Source organism: Jaculus jaculus, chromosome 8 (assembly GCF_020740685.1).
Source record: "Jaculus jaculus isolate mJacJac1 chromosome 8, mJacJac1.mat.Y.cur, whole genome shotgun sequence".
In the NCBI taxonomy this organism is placed as follows: domain Eukaryota; kingdom Metazoa; phylum Chordata; class Mammalia; order Rodentia; family Dipodidae; genus Jaculus; species Jaculus jaculus.
The window spans coordinates 135,509,008-135,535,116 of record NC_059109.1 but is presented as its reverse complement, the minus strand read 5'-3'; the positions used below and the strand labels follow the sequence as shown (position 1 = coordinate 135,535,116).

The 26,109-nt window shown below is 44.1% G+C and overlaps 1 protein-coding gene across 3 annotated transcripts; it reads right to left on the bottom strand.

Moving 5' to 3' along the window:
- Positions 1-3,419: 3,419 nt before the first annotated feature.
- Positions 3,420-25,601, bottom strand: Spo11 (SPO11 initiator of meiotic double stranded breaks). Of its 3 annotated transcripts, XM_045157390.1 has the most exons (13): positions 25,471-25,601; positions 21,138-21,251; positions 19,526-19,614; positions 18,092-18,158; positions 17,752-17,860; positions 16,627-16,713; positions 12,391-12,427; positions 11,653-11,762; positions 9,473-9,572; positions 8,908-8,945; positions 8,223-8,299; positions 3,925-4,036; positions 3,420-3,547 (listed from the first exon to the last, which is right to left on the bottom strand). In XM_045157390.1, the coding sequence occupies exons 1-13, from the start codon at positions 25,599-25,601 to the stop codon at positions 3,428-3,430; spliced, it is 1,191 nt and encodes a 396-aa protein (XP_045013325.1). In that variant the 3' UTR covers positions 3,420-3,427. The 3 variants fall into 3 exon arrangements, with proteins under 3 accessions (XP_045013325.1, XP_045013326.1, XP_045013327.1); XM_045157391.1 differs by lacking the exon at positions 21,138-21,251; XM_045157392.1 differs by lacking the exon at positions 21,138-21,251 and having other exon boundaries at positions 11,653-11,750.
- Between the last annotated feature and the right edge of the window lie 508 nt (positions 25,602-26,109).

Sequence of the window (26,109 nt, the reverse complement as noted above, 5' to 3'; positions counted from 1 at the left end):
TGGCTGCTTGGGTGGCTGGATCTGGTGTTCTCATCAGCTGTGCTGGATGCCATGTGGCCGGGGGATGGCTGAGTTCTCTGGTGGTTCGTGGCACTGGGAGCTGGGGGAAGGAAGGCTGTGCAGGCTGCCTGGAGCGGTACCAGAGCTGTTCATCTAGTTCCAGTTGTGTTCAGCAGCTGATCAGCTGCTCCCTCTGTCTTCTCCTTCAGGTTTCTTGACCTTTTGAGGAGGCTGGTGTGAGTGGGAAATTCCTTCACCTGGCCTCTGCTGCTGTGGCTCTGTGTTGGGCCAGTTGGGCAAGCAGACTGGAGCCGCTGGTGCCATGGTGGGATTCTGGCTGTTTTCCTGCTTCCTAAAAGCTCAGAGTCTCTCCTGCTTCTCTGCTATGGTTGGCAGTTCCTTAAACACCTTTACTTTTTGGTAGAAGAGTGTAATTTTCTAGTTTTCTGCTTATTCCACCCCCCACCCCCCAGGGCTGCTTTGGTGTGGCTACTCTGCCACCATCTTAGCTGGAAGTCTTGTTTTTTTTTTTTAATTTTTGTTCAGTTTTATTTATTTGAGAGTAACAGAGAAAGAGGTAGATAGATAGAGAGAATGGGCATGCCAGGGCCTCCAGCCACTGCAAACGAACTCCAGACGCATACGCCCCCTTGTGCATCTGGCTAACGTGGGTCCTGGAGAATTGAGCCTTGAACCGGGGTCCTTAGGCTTCACAGGCAAGTGCTTAACCGCTAAGCCATCTCTCCAGCCCTTGTTTTTTTTTTTAATATTAAAAAATTTATTTATTTATTTATTTGAGAGAGTGAAAGAGATAAAGAGGCAGACAGAGAGAATGGGCATGCCAGGGCCTCCAGCCACTGCAGATGCACTCCAGATGCACATGCCACCTTGTGCATCTGGCTTATATGGGTCTTGGGGAGTCAAACTCAGGTGTTAGGTTTTTCAGGTAGATTCCTTAACTACTGTGTAATCTCTCCTGCCCAATAATTTTTTTTTAAAATAATCTCACAAGTAAGTCAACAGCAGAAAGATGTTGGGTATGCCATATGTCCAGGGGCCATGCTACCATCACAGATGTGGCATCAGAGGATCTGACTGAGCATCTAGCCAACACCTTCCCCTGGCAGTGTGTTTGCAAGGCCACCTGGAAGCATGCCCCATGTTTTAGTGCAGCAGTCCCCAGAGAGGCCTTCAGGTTGAGTCCAGGCTCTACTGCCTGTTTGTCCCATGCCCTTGGAAATGTGCTGAAGAGTGGGGATGATAAGACAGGTGTGTAGTTTATGAGTGTGAAGAGGGAGTGGAGTCAGCATTTACTAGCCCCAACAAGGATACCTGGCATACCATATGTAGAGTATGTGTTATCTAAGCCCTTTCTTTGGCCATCCTGCCTTTTCAGGTCCATGTCAGAACTTCTTGGGTAGGGCGAGTGTCACAGATGTGTGGCCTATGCAGTCACACAAGATCTCAGACTTGACCTAATTTTCTACTGTTATCTTGTGGAAAGTTTTTCTTTTTTTTCAAGGTGGGGTCTCACTCTGGCCCAGGTTGACCTGGAATTAACTATGTAGTCTCAGGGTGGCCTCGAACTCACGGCGATCCTCCTACCTTTGCCTCCCAAGTGCTGGGATTAAAGGTGTGCGCCACCACGCCGGGCATTGTTAAAATTTTTAACTTTGAATGAGGGGCCCTGTCTACTTTTTACAGTGGACCCATCACATTTTGTAGTTGGTCCTGCTCCTGATGTGGACAGTATTTTGTGGGTTTGGATGAGTAACATCTTGAAGTTTGTCACCTATCAACTGCAGTGTCATTACTGAGTAATGATGAAATCACTGGGAGAATGAAGTGAGATTACAAATTAGCAGTGACTGGCACATACATGTTTTCAGTATTGGTACCTCGTATCATAGCTATCATTTATCTTTATAAATTAACCCAATGTTTCTGTACTTTTGAAAATATAGTCTTGTTTATAATCATAAGAAACTTTCATTGTAGTTTAAGCCTTACCGAAAGCTCAGAATAAAATAATGAAACTCATCTCTAGAAAAATTGTAATAGGTTTATAAAAGATTCAATCTTACTGTTAGAGAAACACCTTATTGAAATTTGAGGCTTCTAGCCAGGCATGGTGGTGCATGCCTTTAGTCCCAGCACATGGGAGGCAGAGGTAGGAGGACTGCTGTGAGTTCAAGGCCATCCTGAGATTACAGAGTGAGTTCTTGGTCAGCCTGGGCTAGACTGAGACTCTAACTTGAAAAATAAATTGAGCCAGGTGTGGCGACACACTAATCCTAGCATTTGGGAAACTGAGGAAGGAGGATCCCTGTGAGTTTGAGGCCAGCCTGAGACTACATAGTGAAATTCCAGGTCAGCCTGAGCCAGAGAGAGACTGTACCTCAACCCCGTCCCCCACCCAAAAAAAACTGAGGCTTCTGTAAATCTTAACATTGAAGAAAGAAGAAACATTCTTTGTCCTCTAGCCCTAGATTAGAGAAAAATCTAGGGGTTGGAATGGGAACTATATAACACCCTGGAGGAAAATTTCCAATAAATAATATTGCTAAAAAGTAAAAGGAGTTGGGAGATGGCTCAGTGGATAAAGTGCTTACCAGGCAAATGTGGGGACTAGAGTTCAAATCCCCAGCACCATGTCAATACTGGGTGGTGTGACAGCCCACCTGTAATCCTGGTGCTGCAGAGGCAGAGAAGGGATTTCTGGAGTAAGTTGGCTTAGCTGACTTGTTGGGCTCCGTGTTCAAGTGAGATACCCTGCCTCAGTAAATAAGGTGGGGTGTGACTGAGGAAGTCAGCCAATATCATCCTCTGTCCGCCACATGCACCCCCACACATGTGAACATGCATTCACACATGCACTCATACACACCAACATACACAAGCCAAAACATGTAAACAAAACATCCAAACACTGTAAAGCAAAGCACTGAAGACCATATTAGCTCAAGAATTTGTTCACAGTCAATTTTACTAACTTCACAAGAGGATTACCCAGGCCAAATCCCTTCCCTCTCAAGGCCAACGACCATACAAGAAGAACAGTCTCTGGACACTACGGCTCCTTGGCAACGGCTCACAGTTAGATTTGTCATACCTTATGTTAGTACTGTAGAAAGTAAGTCAAATATTTTGTGGGTGTTTATGACACATACAGCATATTTTTCAAGTAAGATTTAAGAATCAATATTAAATGTATTCTTTTGTGATGTTCAAACATAGAACAGGAGTCAATCTTCACAGAGGACAAAAGCTCCTCAAGAAAATTAGGGTCCAGTGGTTGCTTTGACAAAACGCAGAATTAATGGGAATCAATTTTACCTTTACAGAATCAAAACTTTATTTTTTCCACACAGTGTTCACCAGTTAAACAAACTGACCAGAAGCAAGCACAAGCTCCTCGGCTGGGCTTTCAGATCCATCCTCCAAACTTCAGTTTGTTGGGTAAGTACACTCGGGAAAGATAGTCCGACGACAGGAAGGTCAGAGCTTGTATTTCTGCCTTCATCTTAGAGTCTGCCATCATTTCCATCTGCCAGTAAAGGACCACAGCATTGCTCTCGAGTTCTGTCAGCAAGCTTGGCAATCTAATGGTATGTTACTGTCAGGAAGTACAGGCCAGCTTGTGTTTAGGGTCAGCCAGAGTATTCTAGAGCTGCTATAGGCCAGAATGCCAGAGGTGGGAATCCCCAGTGTGTTGGCTTTGATAGCTAGAACTGGTCTGGGGATTCTCTGATTTTCTCTTTTGCCTTATAAGCTATGGCACCAGCACTGGCCAAGTGTACATAACTATGGAAGAGTAAAAAAATCAATAGCAATTATGAAAAAAGAAACAAAATTTCAAGGATATTGTCAAGGTACGTAAACAGCCACCTAAAATGGGAGTCAACTGTGCACCCACCTACCCACCTCTTTCCTCCAGAGCGGCTGGCTGCTGATGTAAGGTCTCTTCAGGATGCTGTCCAGTTTCATGTGGTCATGTTTTGTTAATGGAAGCAGATTCTCTTTAGGGATGTTTAACCTAGAAAACACAGGTGAAAATAGCTAATAAACATTGTTGTTTTTGAATATTTTATTTTTATTTATTTATCTGACAGAGAAAGAGGGAGGGAGGGAGGAAGGAAAGGAGAGAGAGAGAGAGAGAGAATGGGCATGCCAGGGTCTCCAGCCATTGCAAATGAACTTCAGATGCATGTGCCCCCTTGTGCATCTGGCTGACGTGGGACCTGGGGAATTGAACCTGGGTCCTTTGGCTTTGCAGGCAAATGCCTTAACCCCTAAGCTATCCCTCCAGCCCGTAAACACTGTTTTTATAGCACATGGATTTTACCCTTTATTTGTTGGATTATTTCAATGAACTGAGAAAAACAGATAAGCAAGTTAGTCTGAATGTTCCTCTAAGCTCAGCATCTGGGGCTCTGCCATGTCGTAGGCCAAGAAGTTTTCATGTTTAAAGTGGAAGTTTTTGTTTTCTTACAAACAGATTCCATTCTCGGCCTCACAGGATGACTACAGGAAGACAGACACTGGCTAGTCAGCAAGTGCCCGTGGCATTGCCATTGTGAGTGCGGTCAAGCCAGCGTGGTGCTGTAGTGGAGCCTGAGCTCCAAGCCACGTGGCCAGCAGCTAGGATTCAGGAGGGACTTGTCACTAAGCGCTTACAGCTTCACAATTCAGCGAGCATTCAGACCAAGCATTTGTCTGTGGTTTTCATGTACTTGTGACTATTTACTTTTAGATTATTTGAAAAAGTAGAATGCAGTTTTATCTTGTATATGCTTTAAAAATAGTACATGAGAGGTCTGATATATGGTGTAATATACTTTTTGAAGTCACAAATTGGAGAATTCCCAGAAGCACTCCAGTTTCAGTTTCTGTCACTGTCCCTATAATTATGAGCATTTTCCAGTAGCAGCTCCTGAATGTGTGTGACTGAACATGGGCCTAGCGTGTTTCCTCACAGCATGTCTGTCCTTTGATCGGCTGTCTATCTGGAGTGATCTTGAGGGAACCAGTAAAAAAATAATTTTTTTTTTTTGGTTTTTCAAGGTAGGGTTTCACTCTAGTCCAGGCTGACCTGGGATTCACTATGTAGTCTCTGGGTGGCCTCGAACTCATGGCAATCCTCCTCCCTCTGCCTCCCAAGTGCTGGGATTAAAGGCATGCACCACCACGCCTGGCCAAAATTTTTTGAAAAATATTATTTATTTATTTGAGAGAGAGAGAAAGGCAGGGGGTAGGGAGAATGGGCACTTCTACCTACTGCAATGAACAAACTGTAGCTATAGATGCCACCTGTGCATTTGGTTTTATGTGTGTACTGGGGAGCTGAACCCAAGTCATTAGACTTTATAGGCAAGTTCCTTAACTGCTGAGCCATCTCTCTAGCCCACCAGTAGAATTTATGAATGCAGCTGGAGTTTCTCCAAGACTCCTGCCTTAAAAATGATCACGCCATTTGTCCTAAATCTGTGTTACAAATGGCCTTCACAGACCAAACAGGTAACCTCCTAAGGACTGTGACTCTACACTCTATGACTAAACTCTAATCTGCTGGACACACATGCTCAGAACTTGGAAGTGGCTGTGTCCTCGTGTGCTCTCAATATAAGACACAGCATCTATGAGCAAGGACTGCTCACTGCGTAGAGACCCCACGAAGCCCTGATGTTCCTGCTTTCCAGTGAACAAGCGCTGAGGGAGCACTCAGAAGGCCACGGTAGAGCGCTGCTGGAGCGCTCAGCGGCTGAAGGCCCAGTGCGCTGGCTCTCCAGGGAGAGCAAATCACTTAAGCTGTGCAGGGCAGGCAGAGCCACACACGCACACACACGCACACACACGCTGACCCACCAATCTGGGAACCTAGCACCAGGGAGGATTTAGTTCCAGAGGACCCATCAGTGGGACATCTATCTGAACAGAGACAATCTGAGAGGGACTGAGCAAACTCATCCCACTGAGAGTTGGAACTCAGGAGTGGGAGCCAGAGAACTGTATTTACTGTTCCAGAGAAGTGATCACATTGTGATGTGTGGGAAAAGCAACCCCAGAAGAGCAGTAGCACTTGGCTACATCTTTGGGAAGAGGCTATGCCCAGAGCTCTTTGTGCAGAGGAAAAGCTGCTCCACTGTAGGTCATTTTCTCTTACTCGCAATGGCAGTTTTCCATAAGGAACTTGTAAATTAGATTTGCCACATATGGGAGCCAGGCATTCAATCATCCTTTACTTTAAATGATTTGAGCTCTAAGCTTTAATTCCAAAATGAGATACTTTTATAAAGTCAAAATCTTAAATTATGATGAAATTGGGTCATTGCAAGTGAGGCAGTCAATGACAACCATTTATTTGGACTGTTGGTTAGACTCATTTTCTGTTTTGTTAATTTTTTGGTGTGGGTGTGAATAGTATGTGTGTGCATGCATGTTCATTTGGTATACACATGCATGTGTGCAGAGGCCGGAGGAGGACATCAGATGGAGGACCTCTGGTGTCCCCTCTATCACTCTTCTGCCTTATGTCCTTGAGACAAAGTCTCCTGCTGGCTGACCAGGGACCCTCCACAGTCCTTCCTCTGCCTCCCTCAGCGCGGGGTCTCAGGAGTGAATGGCACTGGGATCAAGCTCAGGTCCCTATGCTAGCACAGCAAGCACGCTTACCTGAGGCGGCATCTCCTTAACCCTCCTCTTCTGAGTTTTTGAGTCAGGGTCTCACTCTGCATCCCAGGCTGGCTTTGAACTCAGGAGCCCTGAGCTTCAACTGCCTATTGCTGGGATTACAGGTATGTGCTATCACACCTAAGATCATGCATTATACTTTTAGATATTAGAAAATATTTGGGGAAGATTTCAAGGCAGGTCTCACTGTAGTCCAGGCTGACCTAGAATTCACTTGGTAGCCCCAGGCTGGCCTCAAACTCACAAAGATCCTACCTCAGCCTCCTGAGCGCTGAGATTAAAGGTGTACACCAGCATACTTGGCTTTAAGTATAGAAAATTTACAAAGCATTTACTTTTTAAAAAACTTTTGTTCTAATTTTATTTATTTACGTTTATTTGAGAGAGAGAGAGAGAGAAAGAATAGGCATGCCAGGGCCTCTAGCCACTGTAAACTTCAGATGAATGCACCACCTTTAGCACCTGGCTTATGTGGGTACTGGGGAATCAAACCTGGGTCTTCAGGCTTCACAGGCAAGTGCCTTAACTGCTAAGCCATCTCTCTAGCCACAATGATTTATTTTTATTTTGAATAATGTTATTTTATACATACATATCTATGCATGTCTATGCATGTGTGTGGAAACCAGAGGAAAACTTTGGGTGTCATCCTCAGAATGCTATCCACCTCCTTTGAGACAGGGTCTCTCATTGGCCTAGAGCCCACCAATTAGGCTAGGCTGGCTGATCAGAGAAGCCCAGGGATCTCCTGCCTGGACCTCCTCAGTGCTGGAATTACTGGCTCTTGCCACAAAGGGTTCTGAGAATGGAATCCAGGCCCTCGTGCTTCCAAGGCAAGCACTTTACTTACTGAGCTATCTCCCCAGTCCTACAAAAATGTTTTAACTACAAATAATTGTAGCTGGGTGAAGGTGAAATGAACTAAACTCAAACAGCATTTTAGTAAGAGAAACTCTGATAATTTAACTCATAACCATGAATCTTGAGTCATAGCGGAAGGTATGAGTAAGCTTAGTAGGGACTTTTCCTGTTAGTTAGTAACTTGAGTTTATTGTTACATACTGCCAGAAGTCATCACTCTACATATCCGGGTTCTCTTCTGCCACCACCTTTTTAAAAATACTTTTTGTTTATCATTTTTATTTATTTATTTGAGAGCGACAGACAGAGAGAGAAAGGGGCAGATAGAAAGAGAAAGAGAGAATGGGCGCGCCAGGGCCTCCAGCCATTGCAAACAAACTCCAGACATGTGCACCCCCTTGTGTATCTGGATAACATGGGTCCTGGGGAATGGAGCCTTGAACCCGGGTCCTTAGGCTTCACAGGCAAGCGCTTAACCGCTAAGTCCAGCCCGACCCACCTTTTTTTTTTTTTTTTGGTTTTACGAGGTAGGGTCTCACTCTGGTCCAGGCTGACCTGGAATTAACTCTGTCATCTCAGGGTGGCCTCGAACTCACGGTGATCCTCCTACCTCTGCCTCCCGAGTGCTGGGATTAAAGGCGTGCGCCACCACGCCCGGCCTACCGACCCACCTTTTAATATCAGAAGGGAGGAGACCAAGCCATCTCACAGCCGGAACTGTGAGACTGTGTGCTTCAAAAGACATGGCCTGAAATAAAGAGCAGAAGCGTCAGGAGGCTAGCTTGTGGAAGAGCTAGCCTACTTCCTATTTGGTGGCCAAAGTCTTAAGGGCAAGGTGCTAAGCTGCTCTGTAGCAGTGACTTCCTCCCTTGACCTCCACTCATTTCTGCCTATGGTCCTGGCTCTCTCACCCTACCTTGCTGGTTGCTTACATCTGTTAACCTGGCCTGGCTTCCAGCACTCTTGGACATTCAGGCTCAGCAGGTTAGGGGGAACAGTGAGGCTGATGCCATTGGCCTGAGGCCACACTCTGAAGCACTCACGTATGCTCTGGAGGCAGGATGGGGGATTTGGTACTGTTTTCTCTTTTCTCTATGGTGTGAATCAAGGGATCAGGAAACCCAGAGTTTGAGGCTACATTTGACATTTACAGTCTTGTTCAAGAAGGTTTGTCTCCTTGACTCTTACCTGCAGCTCATATTTCTATCACTTGTGGATGCCCTGTACAGAAGGGACACCCTTTCCCTAGGACATTCTGTGGGGCTTTAGGTTACCAGAGGCTGACAAGTAAACAAAGAATCAATCTTAATGAACATAAACCGCATGACTAGTGGGAGGGAGAAGTGTTGTACTTACCATCGACCCGTACTTATAGATGCACATTATCTCTATGCCTGTTGAGAGTCAACTGCAAGATTAGACTCATGCCAGAGTTCAGCTCATCTGCACTCACACCTCATTTACCAGCGCCGTTCTAACTCTGGAGCATATTACCAGTGAACGGTACGGCCCTCACTTCAACATGCAGACGTTCTAACTTCAGAGCACATTGCCAGTGAACAGTACGGCCCTCACTTCAACATGCAAACGTTCTAACTTCAAAGCACACTACCAGTGAACAGTATGGCCCTCACTTCAACATGCAAACGTTCTAACTTCAGAGCACATTAACAGTGAATGGTATGGCCCTCACTTCAACAGGGCAAATGTAACTATGTCCACTGCCTGGGTTAAGTGATTATAGTCTTTAATTTGAATGTATTAATATTCCCTTAAATAATTTATCAATTTATTTATTACTACACTGGGGATTGAACCAGACCAATATACCCTGAGCTATCTCCAGCCCTTGACCTATTTGTTCAAAAAGCGGAAAAGCACAGCTGCAATACAGTTTAATCATGACTATAGGACAGGTTACCGTGGGGGTCAGCATCCACCAGTGTGAGGACAGGGATATGAAATGTGTCCCACAGCTTCTTGACTAAGAGTCTTGTGTTCAAATCAGGAACTCCCTTCCCCTGAAAGCAGGACAGAAAGCAGGCCTTGTAATTCCAGCAGGAGGAAGTGGATGACACACTCCACCCTTCAACAAGAATTTGAAGGTGAGAGCCTACCCTGGACTTTTAGGTGGGGAGCATGATGCTGACCGTAAGGACGAGGAGGTGTGCAGTAGGCAAGGGCTAGAATAACATATGACATCTTCCCTTTACAACCACAGTCACACCCTCTCTCACCCTCCTTCGACACTGAGCATGCTTCATGTGTCTGTACCCCAAAGCAGCCACCCCAGTGTACTGTGATGGCTGAGCAGAGCCCTGACCGTGGCAGCTCCGTCTGGCTCTGGGTCAGCACTCAGATGTGAAAAAAAGAAAGGGCTGGTTACAGTAGCCACAGGCCATACCTGGAGACTGGCCACTTTAAGGGCACAGATATGGCCTCTATTTCTTGGGAACTCTGTGTGCATTTTTCTCTCAGCTCTTGTCTCTTACACCCAGGCAGATGACACTAGGCTTTCCTGCCATCTCCTCAAGCTCACCCTGACACCTTTCTTCCAGGAAGACCTTTGCGCTCCCGCACTGAGTAATGCTGTACTGAGGCCTGCAGGTCAGAGCCATGTGGACTTGCTGGGCTCAGTTCTCTCCCTTCAGCCCTACCTCTATACTCTGGCACTAAGTCAAGGGCCCCAGCTGTCCCGGCCATGGTCTGACCCGCAGGCTGCACACTACCCTTGTGGGTGAGGCCTGCTGTGAGCACTCCATCTGCTTGTTCTGTGAGGACACTACTTGAGATTGGTCAGGCCTTCCACGCCTCCCTACAGCTGCTCTCCTTGCTTGCACTGCAGATACAACTCACAGACCCACACTGTGCTTGCGTGGCAGCCACGGGGACTGTAAGTGGAAGTGCCTTTCTCCTTGAAATAGCAGAACCTGATCCATTCTCTTCCTCTGGAGCCACTTCCTCTGCATGTTCCAAGCTGTCTTCTTTCCACCTCTTTCTTCCCACCTGCAGCCAGTCTCACGAGTTTCTTAACCATCCACATCATCATGAAGCACAGTCTTGTCTCTCCCACATCCATGCCAAATCCTCCCCTTCAGTGTCATGGAGAGGGTGAGGCTTTTGGGATTAAGTCACGAGGGTTTAGTGTCCTTATGAAAGGGACCCAAGAATGGCCCTTGCCCCTCTGTCTCTGTCTGTATTTCTCCCACCATGTGAGAATGCAATGAGAAGATAGCTGCCTAGTAAACCAGGAATTGAGCCTTTGACAGTGAACCTGCAGACACCATGAACTTGGACTCCCCAGGCTGCAGAATTGTGAAAAGTAAATGTTTGCTGTATAAGCCACCCAGCCTCTGGCATTCTATTATAGCTGTGTGGGCTAATTAAGACAATCCCTTCTACTGAATGATGCCTACAGTCCCTGTGTCCCTCAGCAATGCACTCATTTTTTTTTTTTTGACATAGGGTTTCACTGTAGCCAGGCTGACCTGGAATTCACTATGGAGTCTCAGGGTAGCCTCGAACTCACAGTGATCCTCCTACCTCTGCCCCTGAGTGATGGGATTAAAGGCGTGTGCCACCACGGCCAGCAGCAGTGACTCTTAACATACGCTTTCTGTTCTCTGCTACTTTCTGCCTGCCTGCGTTTATAGAAAGTAAGTTCCTTTGAACCAGTGAGCGTGAGGAAGGATGAGGAGTATCCCTGTGTAGTCAACCCTGCTGACTGCCCTGGAGTAGACACATAGTACTTGCAGAAAAGAAATGTCTTGGACATTCCTGTTCTATGAAGTACTAGAAATAGAATATTATACCCAGACAGTTTTAAGGACATGCCCACAATCACCAGAGCAAAGCATGTTAGTATATATAGTACAGTATAGTATTAGTGTTAGTACATATGGTATTATATTAGTATGTACAGTATTACATTAGTACATAGGGTCCAGTATTCTTACACCTATGGCTTTAGTATTAGCTGTTATATTAGTACATATGGTACAATATTGTTACATATGGTATAGCATTTACAGATAGCATTAGTGCCTATGGAGCAGTATTTATGGAACAGTATTAGTACATATGCTATAGTAGGTGCCCTACCGTAACCATGATGCATGGTGACATTTTGCTGCAAAAGTTGTCATCTAGGAGCCGCTGGAATGTTGCATCTTTTTCTACAATTAACAGAAACTTCGCATCTGTAATTAGGTCTGAGAAGCTAAGGCCAAGGAAACCAAAGGCAAGAGTATCTCAGCTAAACCACCAGCCACACACGGTATATAATGTTTCCACTTTACCCTTAAATCTATAAACACATCCATCCAGATATTTAGTGACTGTTATGGTGAGCTCTTGAGAGCCCCAAAGAAGGGACTATGGGTATTCCTCTGATAGTCACAGACTTGTGTGTTACACACCAGAAAAGCTTGGTTGATCAAAAGAACAAGAGACATTATGGTGGTTGAATCAGGTGTCCCCCATAAACTCATGTGTCTTGAATGCTTGGTCCCTAGTTGATGATAATTTTGGAGGTGGAGTCTTGCTGGAGGAGGTGTGTGGTTGGGGTGGGGTTAGGGTTGTTATAGTCAGCCAGCTCCCCCTTGTCAGTATTTGGCTCACTCTTCTGCTGCTGTTTGTCACTTGCTGTGACAGGAGGTGATGTCTGGCCTCTGCTCATGCCATGCCTTCTCCTGCCATCATGAAGCTTCCCCTTGAGACTGCAAGCCCAAATAAAAACTTTTCTCCTATCCGCTGCCTTTGGTCAGCTGTTTTGTCCCAGCAATGAGAAGGAAACTGCAACACATTTCCAGAACTTTAGTTTTACCACTTAAAGGATACTCCGAATTCCTTGGATGTTAGATGGCACAGCAGTAGCCTAAGTGGGAAAAAACAAAAGCTTATATTTTATTTTATTTTATTTTATATTTTCAAGGTAGGGTCTTGCTCTAGGCCGAGGCTGACATGGAGTTCACTATGTAGTCTCAGGTTGGCCTTGAACTCACAATCCTCCTAGAACTGACTCCAGAGTTCCAGGATTTGAAGTGTGTGCCACTATGCCTGGTGGGCATGCATGCACGCATACACACACACACACACACACACACACACACACACATACACACACAGACAGACAGACACACAGAGAGAATGGGCATGTCAGGACTTCCAATCACCACAAATGGAACTCCAGATGCATGTGTCACCTTGCTGGTGCATCTGACTTTACTTGGGTACTGGGGAATTGAACCTGGGCCCTTAGGCTTCAAAGGCAAATGCTTTAACCACTAAGACATCTCTCCAGCTCTCCACATTCTTTTTTAAAATTAATTTATTTTTATTAACAACTTCCATGATTGTAAACAATATCCCATGGTAATTCCCTCCCTTCCCCCACTTTACCCTTTGAAACTCCACTCTCCATCATATACCCTCCCCCTCTCAATCAATCTCTCTTTTATTTTGATGTCATCATCTTTTCCTCCTATTATGATGGTCTTATGTAGGTAGTGTCAGGCACTGTGAGGTTACAGATATCCAGGCCATTTTGTGTCTGGAGGAGCACATTGTAAGGAGTCCTACCCTTCCTTTGGCTCTTACATTCTTTCCGTCACCTCTTCCACAATGGACCCTGAGCCTTGGAAGGTGTGATAGAGATATTTCAGTGCTGAGCACTCCTCTGTCACTTCTTCTCAGCATCGTGGTGCCTTCTGAGTCATCCCAAGGTCACTGCCATCTGAAAAGAAGGTTCTCTAATCAAAAGTGAGAGTAGCATTAATATGTGGGTATGAACATTAAGAGAAGTGCTTAGTGGGCAGTTTGATGAGCATAGTATATACATTTAGCCAGACAGCAGCAGACATTACACCCCTAGGGTTCATGACTACCCCTGTTGTAGGTTTTCAGTATCAGGGATATATTCCCTCCCATGGAGTGGGCCTCCAGTCCAATTAGAGGGCAGTTGGTTTCCCCCATAACAGATGTGCCACTATTTCATCCACTGGCTCATTTGGCCTGGCTGGCCAAATCTAAGGCTTGCAATGTCCACTGTTGGGTATCTTCACTGGTGATTTCTCTCTCTCCCATTGAGCTGCATGCAGCATGGCTTTTTCCAGCTTTCTGTCAGCTGGTCTACATGGAGTAGGTTTTCCGCTCAGCTCCAGCAGGATTTCTCAGTGAACTTGTAGCCCAAGTATGCCTCCACTTTATTAAAAAAAAAAATTTTTTTTTTTTGTTTATTTGAAAGCAACAGACAGAGAGAGAAAGAGGCAAATAGAGAGAGAGAGAATGGGTGTGCCAGGGCCTCCAGCCACTGCAAACGAACTCCAGATGCATGTGCCCCCTTGTGCATCTGGTTTACGTGGGACCTGGGGAATCGAGCCTTGAACCGGGATCCTTAGGCTTCACAGGCAAGTGCCTAACTGCTAAGCCATCTCTCCAGTCCTCCACTTTATTTTTTTAAAAATATTTCTTTTATTTATTTGAGAGAGAGGGTATGCCAGGGCCTCTGGCCACTGCAAATGTGTGTGCTTTACATAGGCACTAAGAAATGCTGGGGACCAAGCCTGAGTCATCAGGCTTTGCAAGCAATCTTCTTTCACTGCCAAACCATCTTTCTGAACCGCCACCTTATTTTTTTTTTTTAATTTTTATTAACATTTTCCATGATTATAAAAAAATATCCCATGGTAATTCCCTCCCTCCCCACCCCCACACTTTCCCCTTTGAACTTCCATTCTCCATCATATTACCTCCCCATTACAATCATTGTACTTACATATATACAATATCAACCTATTAAGTATCCTCCTCCCTTCCTTTCTCTTCCCTTTATGTCTCCTTTTTAACTTACTGGCCTCTGCTACCAAGTATTTTCCTTCTCACGCAGAAGCCCATGCCACCTTATTTTTTAAACTTCCATGTGTCACCTCACAGATTGGCTCTTTATTAATTAATTAATTAATTATTGTTATTATCTTAGTTTTTCAAGATAGCATCTCACCGTAGCCCATGGTGACCTGGAATTCACTATGTAGTCTCAGGCTGGCTTCACAGTCTCAGCGATCCTCATACCTTTGCCTTCCAAATGCTGGGATTAAAGACGTGTGCCACCATACCCAGTCTATTTTATTTATTTTTTATTTGTGGACACATCATGTTTTGGTACCATCATTCCCCTACTCCCCGCCCCCATTCCACTGAAGACCCTCCTCAGTGTGATTGCTAGTATTCACCATGGGGTTGTGGTTTATGACTTGTGAGAACAGCAGTCAGCCATCACCTTATTTTTTGAGACAAGTTTTATCACTCTCTCTGTTTTTTTGTTTGAAGCAAGGTCTCGCTGTAGCCCAGGCTGACCTGGAACCCATTCTGTAGCCCAGCGTAGCCTCAAACTCATAGCAATCCTCCAATCTCAGCCTTCAAAGTGTTAGCATTAAAGGTGTGAAGTTCAAGGCCAGCCTAGAGCTATAGAATGAGTTCCAGGCCAGACTGGGCTACAGCGACACACTTCCATGAGAAACAGCAGCAGCAGCAGCAACAAAAGACTAGATGTGCTGATTTCAGGGCCATGCATTTTCACTGAGATAACATAGACGCCAAGCCAAAATGGACAGGGCTGGAGAGATCACTTAGCGGTTAAGGCACTTGCCTGTAAAGCCTAAGGATTCCCCAGTATCCATGTAAAGATGGATGCACAAAGTGGCACATGTATCTGAAGTTCATTTGCAGCAGCTAGAGGCCCTGGCACACTCATATTCTCATCCTTCCTCAATCTCTCTCTGATTGCAAATAAATAAATAAAATATTTTTTATTCATTTTTATTTATTTGAGAGTGACAGAGAGAAAGAGGCACACACACACACACACACACACACACACAGAGAGAGAGAGAGAGAGAGAGAGAGAGGAGAGAATGGGTGTGCCAGGGCCTCCAGCCACTGCAAACAAAATCTAGATGCGTGCACCCCCCTTGTGCATCTAGCTAACGTGGGTCCTGGGGAATTGAGCCTTGAACCAGGGTCCTTAGGCTTCACAGGCAAGTGCTGAACTGCTAAGCCATCTCTCCAGCCCAAATAAATAAAATATTTTTAACAAAAACAGGCAGGCAATATTCTGCTTGAAAACAGTAGCACTTTTATTTTGTATTTTTTTGGTAGCTTGTGTGCAGATGGTGAGTGTATATGTATGTGCCCTTAGGGGAGCACTTGCTTGTGGTGGCTGGAGTGTCCTGATCCATTGCTCCTTTCATGTTTTTTTTTTTCCCCAAGGTAGGGTCTTGCTGTAGCCCAGAAGGACCTAGAATTAGTCTCAGGCTGGCCTCAAACTCACAGTGATCCTCATACTTTGGCCTTCAGAGTGCTGGGATTTAAGACATATACCACTATACCTGGCATCACCTGTTTTTATTTGGGGTGGAATCTCTTACTGATTCCAGTTTGTTTGTTTTTTTTGGTTTTTCGAGGTACAGTCTCACTCTAGCCCAGGCTGACCTGGAATTCACTCTGTATTCTCAGGGTGGTGGCCTCAAACTCACAGCAATCCTCCTACCTCTGCCTCGAGTGCTGGGTATCAAGTATGCCACCACACCCAGCTTCCAGCTTTTTTTTTTTTTTTAATTTTTGTTTATTTATTTGAGAGCGACAGAGAGAGAAAGAGGCAGGGAGGGAATGGGTGCACCAGGGCCTCCAGCCACTGTAAACGAACTTCAGACATGTGCACCCCCTTGTGCATCTGGCTAACATGGGTCCTGGGGAATTGAGACTCAAACCGGGGTCCTTAGGCTTCACAAGCAAGCGCTTAACCACTAAGGCATCTCTCCAGCCCTCAGCTTTTTTTTTTTTTTTTTTTTTTTTGAGCTCTGACAATTTCTTTTTCCCACAGGACTGGGGTTATATACACATGGGGCTATGCCTCTGCTCATGTGGGTCCTGGGGAATTGAACTGGAGTGGTCTCTCAGGCCCTAATGTTTGCACAGGAAGTGCTCTTAACCACTGAGCCATCTCTCCAACCCACATACAATGCATTCTAAAACGGAAGGGAAGGTGGGTGGACCTAAGCATGAGAGGCTGCTCACCGTGGTGCCACAGGTACAGTTCACTCTGGTGCCATCTTCCTCCAGGAATCTTAAATTGCCAGCAATTAGCCCTTTGGATGTGGATAACTGGAAAAAATTAGTAGACATACTTGAAACTTGCTAAATGCCACGTGTCATGTTCCCCTGCTAAACTATTTGTATTTTAGCTCAGATCAAAATCAACAAAAGAGAAAATATGTAGAGGTATTTAGGAATTAAGAATATTTGAGGAATATTTGAATATTAAAGGTGCACTACGCCTTTAATCCCAGCACTTGGGAGGCAGAGGTAGGAGGAACATCATGAATTCAAGGCCATCCTGAGACTACATAGTGAATTTCAGGTCAGCCTGGGCTAGAGAGAGACCCTACCTTGAAAAACCAAAAAATATTAAAAAAAGAATATTTGACAATTTTCCTGTTTTGGCCCATTCATAAAAGGGATTATTTAAATTTATAACAAGAAAATACAGGAGCAAATGATATGAAAATATGAAAAGGCAGAATTATACTTATCATTACAATTCCTTAAAAAATATTTACTTAGCTGGGAGTGGTGGTGCACACCTTTAATCTCAGTACTCCAGAGGCAGAGGTAGGAGAATGACCGTGAGTTCGAGGCAACCCTGAGACTACCTACTGAATTCCAGGTCAGCCTGAGCTACAGTGAGACCCTACCTCAAAAAAACAAAAAAAAAAAAAAATTTTTTTTTTTTTATTTACTTGAGAGAGAGAGAGAGGAGGGAGGAGGGAGTGAGAGAGAAAGAGAGAATGGGCACACCAGGGCCTCTTGCCACTGCAAAGGAACTTCAGACACATGCACCACTTTGCCCATCTGCTTTATGTGGGTACCAGGGAAATGAACCCTGGAAATCAGACTTTGCAGGCAAGAGCCTTTATCCACTGAGTTATCTCTTTAGCCCTCATTATAATTCTTTTCTTTTTCTTTCTTTCTTTTTTGAGGTAGGGTCTCACTCTAGCCCAGGCTGACCTCAAATGTACGGTGACCTCTGCCCTCTGCCTCCGAGTGCTGGGATTAAAGGTATGTGCCACCACACCTAGCTCATTACAGTTCTGATCCAAACACTTGATTTTACGACCAAATGTCTGTATGCATGTTGCTCACCACGTGCAGACTCCTCCTTGGTACTCTCAGCAGACAGGAAATGTCATCTACAATGTTGTCCACAACAGTCTGGCTGCCAAAGAGCTGGCTGTCTGTATAATATATGTCTCTAAAAAATTTAAAATAGACATTTTTCATTAGCCACATCTACCTTGAATATGACAACTATCGGAGTGCTACTTGAACAAAACATTCACTGAATGAAACACTATTTATAGGGAAGTTGATTTATTACCGAGGGTCTAGTCTTAAGTGGCTTTTCAAAGCATGTTTAAAGAAGTGAACCCAATTAACCCTCACATCACATTCACAGGTGAGTTTTTCCGAACAATATATTTACCTTTTAGTTGCATAAGCGTTGGTCTGTACTAATTTATAAATCATGGACAATACTTTAAGAATTAAAGCTGGAAAATAAGATGTAATAAGTAATTTACTCATTTCTCTTACTAATCCTAAAGGCACTGCTATCGAAACTTTTAACTGTCCCCAGTTATTCTCCATAACACTTTAAGAATTATATATTTTTTAAGTATTTATTTATTTGTTTAAGAGAGGGAAAGAGGCAGACACACACAGAGGGAGAGAAGAGAGACAGAATGGGCACATGAGAGCCTACAGCCACTGCAAATGAACTCCAGATGCATGTGCCACCTTGTGCATCTGGCTTGCGTGGGTCCTGAGGAATTGAACCAAGGTCCTTTGGCTTTGCAAGCAAATGCCTTAACCGCTAAGCCATCTCTCCAGCCTGAGAATTAACTTTACAAAAGAGAAGGGATAAGAACATAGTAATTGCCCAAAGAATCAGATTAAGTTATAGGTTTCTGGACAGCAGCACAGACAAAATATTCTTGCATATAACCATTTGCCTTGGAGAACACAGATACCATGAAGTGAAGGTTGACGCCATTGTTACTGGCAATGCAAAGCTACAAGAAATTACTTTAAGAAGTCATAAAAAAAAGTGAGGGCTGCAGAGATTGCTTAGTGGTTAAGGCACTTGCTCCAGTACCCATGGAAGCCATATGCACAAGGTGGCATATGTGTTTGAAGTTCATTTGCAGTGGTTGGAATCCCTGGTGTGCCCATTCTCTCTCTATCTGCCTCTTCTTCTCTCTCCTTCTCTCAAATAAATAAATACTATATATATATATATATATATATATGTATGTGTATGTGTATATATATATATATGTATGTATATATATGTGTATGTGTGTGTATGTATGTATGTATGTATGTATGTGTGCATATATATATATATATATATATATATATATATATATATATATATTTTTTTTTTTTTTTAAATCTGGGCATTGTGGCACATGCTTTTAATCCCAGCACTAAGGAGGCAGAGGTAGGAGGATCACCATGAGTTTCAGGCCACCCTGAGACCACATAGTGAATTTCAGGTGAGCTTGGGTTAGAGTGAGACCCTACCTCAGAAAAACAAACAAAAAATCAAGTGAAGTTGTCTAACATTTAAAAAATAAACTAAATTTATGTATTATTTTTAAAAATATATTTTATTTATTTATTTGAGAGAGAGAAAGAGGGGGAGAGAGAGAGAATGGGTGCGCCAGGGCATTCAGCCACTACAAACGAACACCAGACACATGCGCCTCCTTGTGCATCTGGCTTACATGGGTCCTGGAGAATGGAACCGGGATCCTTTGGCTTTGCAGGCAAATGCCTTAACTGCTAAGCCATCTCTCCAGCCCCCCAAATTTATGCATTCTTTATTGCTCAACATTAAGAAAGATTAATTTACCAAATTTTTTAACTGATTTTGGTGAATCACTTTTAATTTTTCTTGTGTTGCACTGTGGTATCATCTGCAAACCGACAGACTCTTCAAACCTGTTGTGTTTAAAGCCAAGAGAACGAAAGACTTAACTTCTGAATAGTCAACAGCACACTTCCCATGCACAATGCAGATCATAGAAACCCATTTCTTTCCAACACAAACACGGGAGCTTGGCACCTGGTTTGAAGGCATAGATCAGTGCAGGAGTTAACTAGGTAATGAGCTTCATGAGTCATTACAGAACTAAGATAAAATGTTTAAAAACATCAAACACACTTGATTATGGTATGCGTACACACATGCATGAACACTTCTTTGCTTGGAAGAATGTTTGTGAAATGTTTTCACATATTTCACCACTATGTTACTATTCTTTTTTGTTTTAGTTTTATTTTTTTCAGGCTAATCTGGAATTCACTATGTAGTCTCAGGCTGGCCTCTAACTTGCAGCGATCCTCCTACCTGCTTCCCCAGTGCTGGGATTAAAGGCGTGCGCCACCACGCCTGTTACTCTTACTCATTAACAGTCTGGCTCAATTTAATAATACATTTTGACATATTTTATTTCTAGTTTCCCTACAATATGACATTATGTGAAATCACAATTGACCGTGTATTGTTAAATTGAACCTCCAGACTTCTCCTAAAGGTGGCAGAAGGTGCCAGGCAAAGATGCCATGGCAGCTTCTTCAAGCTGGATGAACTCTGTCTTTGAAGCCCTGATGTGCAAGTGCAGTGTCTCTTTGTCGTATGGGATAAAGTGATACTTAGTAAGGACTCCCTGCCTCTTGCTGTGTTTCTGTCACTCTCACAAATCTGGTTTGCAAGGGCAGAGGCAGGGCAAAAGCATTTTGCATTCTGTTCTCTTTATTATATTTATTTGAGAGATAGAGAGGAAAAGGGAGGGAGGGAGAGAATGGTCATGCCAGGGCTATCAGCCACTATAAATGAACTCCAGTTGCATGTGCCAGCTTGTGTATCTGGCTTACATGGGTCCCGGGAAAGCAAACCTGGATTCTTTGGCTTTGCAGGCAAACACCTTAACCACTAAGCCATCTCTCCAGCTGTTTTTAAAGCTCTGTTTGTTTGCTTAACCTTGCTCTTCCTTTGCTTTATCTTTCATCCAAACTTTTAATTCAGACACCCTTCATATGTGGTGTTTTTTTGTAAACCTGCTAATTTTGGGGGGTGAGGTGGGGAGGCAAAGAGAATTAAACCTAAAACTCTAGCTCAACAACAACATAATAACTACACTTAAAATAAAACTTTGAGACATTTTCTTCAGTGGTGCAGCCCTAGGGAAGTCGCCCATGCACAGTCAGTAACCTCCCCCCAGTCCCATGCTCATGCAGGCCACCCGTATTAAACTCAAAAAAAAAAAAAAAAAAGTGAGGGACTAGCTGTGAAGAGAAGGAGGTTAGAGGGGTTGGGAAAAGAGAAGGTAATAGGAGTGAGAAAAATACATTATATATACATATATAAAACTGTCAAAAATTCTAAACACCTATTCCTGTGGAGACTTAATTAAAAATATACTCAATTCAAAAAAATAAACATAAAACCACAAAATGCCCACTTTATGTTTCCCCAGCTTGATCTGTTGTCTATTGTGAAGGCAGGCGCTTCATTTCTTGCCAAGCTTTTGATTATGTCTTGGATAATATTTTCTATAGATGTAAGAACCTCAGAACTGAAACAATGAACACACCATGATTAGATTTTAGTTACAAAGTATGCCTTTGCTCAATATACTATCAATACAAAGATAACTTTTGTTTTATTGTTTCCATTTTTTAAAAAACTTATTTTCAAGTAGATAGAATGAGAATGCCAGCACTCCTGCCACTGCAAACAAACTCCAGACACATGTTCCCTTAAGGTATCTGACTTTATGTGAGTACTGGGTAATTGAACCCAGGTCTTCAGGCTTTACCAACAAGTACCTTTAACCTCTGTGCTCTCTCTCCAGCCCTTTTTTTTTAATTAAAAAAATATTTTAGGGATGGAAAGATGGCTTAGCAGTTAAGGCACTTGTGGGCAAAGCCTAATGACCCATGTTTGACTCTCCAGATCCCACCAAGTCAGATGCACAAAGGTAAGATAAGCACAAGGTCACGTACGACCACTAGGTGGCGCAAGTGTCTTGCGTTAGATTTCAGTGGCTGAGGCCCTGGCATATCGATTCTCTCTCTCTAAAATTAAAAAAAAATATATTTATTTTTTGGAGAGAGAGGGAGAGAGAGAGAGAGAGAGAGAGGGAGGGAGGGAGGGCACAAAAGGGTCTCTAGCCACTGCAAATGAACTCCAGACGTATGCACCACCATGTGTGTCTGACCTATGTGGGTTTTGGGGAATCATACCTGGGTTCTTACACATAGCAGGCAAGTGCCTTAACCACCAAGCCATCACCATGGCCCATTTTTTTCCTAGGTAGAGTCTCACTCTAGCCCAGGCTGGCCTAGAACTCACTCTGTAGTTCCAGACTGGCCTCAAACTTGCAGTGATCCTCCTACTTCTGCCTACCAAGTGCTGGGATTAAAAGCATGCACCACCATGCCCAGCTTTGTTTTATTTGACAACTTCCATAATTATAGACACTAAACAATGATAATTCCCCCCTCACTTTCCCTTTTGCAACTCTCCATCATATCCCCTCTCCCTCTCAATGAGTCTTTCATTTTGATGTCATTATTTTTAAATTTTTTATTAATTTATTTGAGGGGGTGAGAATGGGTGTGCCAGGGCCTCCAGCCATTGCAAATGAACTGTAGACACATGTCCACTTCATGCATTTGGCTTATGTGGGTCCTGGGGAATCAAACCTTGGTCTTTTGGCTTCACAGGCAAGCGCCTTAACTGGTAAGCCATCTTCCCAGCCCAATTTTTTTTATACATTAAGATATCTTTATTGTAAGTTCATAGCATCTGTGTGTGTGTTTTTGTTTAATTTTTTTAATTTTTTTTATTAACATTTTCCATGGTTATAAAATATATCCCATGGTAATTCCCTCCCCCCCCACACTTTCCCCTTTGAAATTCCATTCTCCATCATATTAACTCCCCATCTCAAATCATTGTACTTACATATATACAATATCAACCTATTAAGTACCCTCCTCCCTTCCTTTCTCTGCCCTTTATGTCTCCTTTTTAACTTACTGGCCTCTGCTACTAAGTATTTTCATTCTCACGCAGAAGCCCAATCATCTGTAGCTAGCATCCAAATATGAGAGAGAACATGTGGCGCTTGGCTTTCTGGGCCTGGGTTACCTCACTTAGTATAATCCTTTCCAGGTCCATCCATTTTTCTGCAAATTTCATAACTTCATTTTTCTTTACTGCTGAGTAGAACTCCCCCAATTTGTTTTTTAAGAGGAGGTTTCACTAGATGGTTGGGACTAGCCCGGAGCTTACCATGTAGTCCAGGCTGGTCTCAAACTGATGATTCTGCCCCAAGCTTCCTATTTTAGACAGACATGAGCCCCCATAACCAGCTTCTACTTGATTTTTAAGTCTTGGAAATCCCTATCAGTAACAATTTCTCCCACTAACTGTTGACCTCAGTATGTATTAAAACAACTACTTGCAGTGGTAACTTACAGAGAAATTCATGTGCCTTGGAAATTCATCTCTCAAATTACCCTTTTGCATAAACTAATAAACTTACAGATACTTAGTCTGCTTTAAGCTAACTGAACTTAAAATACATACTTGGCTTGAAATGCTACTGATAAATGTTTTAATTAACAATGATGCAAGACTGGTTTTGAATTTCTTTCCCCAAAACATGCAATGCAGAAATATTTCAAAAGAAATACTTCTTTGTAGCACGTTGTCCTAATTGATCTCATGCTTTAAAAATCAACTGTTTTAATTTTCTTTTTTTAAAGAAAGCTTAATCAAAGCTGGGTGTGGTGGCACACACCTTTAATCCCAGCACTTGGGAGGCAGAGATAAGAGGTTCACTGAGTGTTTCAGACCACCCTGAGACTACATGGTTAATTTCAGGTGAGCCTGGACCAGAGTAAGACCCTACCTTAAAAAAAAAAAAAAAAGCCTAATCACTATCAGGAAACGAATAAATCATGAGTTCTACAATAAAATGGCTGACTTGGTGACTGTTATGCTATGTTACTGCAAAATATTAAGATGGAGCCTGGATTTCTGTCAGCTGGCTACTAATTTCACCAACCATCAGCTTCAAGAAAAGGTCATGTTTAGAAAAGGAAACTAAATTTATTCTAGGATATACACAAAATGTCCAGTTTTAATTTCTGCAGAAACTACAGAGCTTTTACTAAAAACATATCAGAAACCTTTTTTTTTTTTTTTTTTTCTGGTTTTTGAGCTAGAGTTTCACTCTAGGCCAGGCTAACCTGAAATTCACTATGTAGTCTCAGGGTGGCTTGGAACTCACAACAATCCTCCTCCTCTGTGTACCAAGGGCTGCCATTAAAGGCATGTGCCACCACGCACCCAGCCAGAAAACAAATTTTAAGATGCTTAATATGTCTAATATTTATAAATAAAAACTAGGCCCTCCTCCCACCATCTCAATTTTTTATAGTATTGAAAAAAAGACGTTCAGGACAATGCCATCAAAAATTTAACATTTAGCATGGTAGCATGTGCCTTTGATCCCAGTACTCAGAAGGCAGAGGTATCGCTGTGAATTCGAGGACAGCCTTGGTCTACAGACTTAAGTTCCAAGTCAGCCTGGGATAGAGAACCTACCTCAAAAAATTTTTTAAGATATAAGGAGATGAATCTACAACTTTATTGTAAAAAACAAGGAACTTCCCTCTCTCTCCTTTTTCCTCACCTATGACTTGGCATTTAAGGCACTTGCCTGCAAAGCCAAAGGACTCAAGTTTGATTCCCCAGGACCCACTTAAGCCAGATGTACAAGGTGGCACATGTGTCTGGAGTTGTTTGTAGCAGCTGAAGACCCTGGCGCAGGTATTCTCTCTCTCTCTCTCTGTCTCTATCTCTCAAGTAGGAAAAAAAAAAAAATCTCTCTCTCTCTGTGCCTCTATTTCTCAAATAAGTAGGAAAAAAAAAGGCTGACATACTCGAGAAAGCCATCATTTCACTCGTGCAGTCCTAACATTTTCTCTGTCCTCTCTCCCCCAACCCCCACCAAAAATCCTGAAAACTTAGTTTTAGCACCAAAAAATATGGGGTAGGGTCTCATTCTAGCCCAGGCTGATCTGAATTCACTGTGTAGTCTCAGGGTGGCCTCGAACTCAAGGCAATCCGACCTCTGCCTCCCAAGTGCTAGGACTAAAGGCACGCACCACCATGCGGGCCCAAAAAAATGTTTTTGAAGTTATAGGCACAAAATCGGATTGAGTCCCACTTTCCCTGACTGGAAGGAATCGGGAGACATTTTAGTCTGCTTGCAGGGACACTTCTGAAACATTTTAGGAGGCAGTGGCTGGGGTGAGGCTCCAGGGGCATTCTAGAAGGCTGGGGGTGGGGCTCTTAGAACATGCTAGAAGGCAGCAGGTTGGGGCTCCTGGAACATTCTAGAAGGCATCAGGTTGGGGCTCCTGGAACATTCTAGAAGGCAGTAGGCAGGAACCAGACTCCTGGAACACCCTAGAAGGCAGCAGGAAGAGGGGGTGGACTCCTGGAACATTCTAGAAGGCAGTAGGCTGGAACCAGACTCCTGGAACATTCTAGAAGGCAGCAGGTTGGGGCTCCTGGAACATTCTAGAAGGCAGCAGGTTGGGGCTCCTGGAACATTCTAGAAGGCAGTATGCTGGAACCAGACTCCTGGAACACTCTAGAAGGCAGCAGGTGCTTGAATGCAAGGCAAAGGCTCAGGGCAGAGCCGGGGAGGGAAGGGGAGGAGGAGGACGGAGGGCGCAGCAGGCCGCGGCCTCCCCAGCCGCCTCCGGCTCTACCTCGAGGCCACGCGGGTGCCCCCGGCAGGGCTCTCCCCGGCGCCTGTCCGCAAGCTGGCCAACAGGGACGCCCTGTGCCGGTCCAGGGCCTCGAAAAACGAGGCCTCGGGCCCCATGGGCGCAAACGCCATGAGGGCCGCTGAGGCCTGTGGCGAAGGCCGGCCTCTCCCGCGCTCGCGGCCGGGCGCGCATGCGCACACAGCACCAGCGCCCCCTTCTGGGAAGCGGCATGCGCACTACTGCGCAGGCGCAGGCGTCCATGTGTCCCTGTGGTGCGGCCCGGTCATTCGCAGTTACATGTGTAGCAGATGTTGAGGGACTGGTAGGCTGAGTTGTGCTTGAGCTCATTTAATTACTTTCTTTTTTAAAAAATTTACTTGGTTATTAATAATAGAAAGAATGGGTGCCGCAAACAAACTCTAGACAGATGGGTCACTTTGTGCATCTGGCTTTACCTGGGGACTGGGGGGTCGAGCCCAGGCTGGTAGGCTTTCCAAGCAAGTGCTTTTAATTTCTGAGCTGTCTCTCACGTCCAATTTTCTTTTTTTCCTTTTTTTTGGCGGGGGGGAGGTGGAGGATCTATAGGTAAAATAACACCTGTAACTTTTCATTCAAAGAGCCCTGGGGTACAGGTGTAGG

Excerpts from the sequence above, each read along its gene's own strand:
- Spo11 (XM_045157390.1), bottom strand. The coding sequence starts at position 25,601 with ATGGCGTTTGCGCCCATGGGGCCCGAGGCCTCGTTTTTCGAGGCCCTG. Across the intron at positions 8,946-9,472 it reads GGTGGATGCTGACCCCCACG|GCATAGAGATAATGTGCATC; the intron begins GTAACCTGTCCT and ends GACTCTCAACAG. Across the intron at positions 3,548-3,924 it reads AGCCGCTCTGGAGGAAAGAG|ATGGAAATGATGGCAGACTC; the intron begins GTGGGTAGGTGG and ends CTTTACTGGCAG.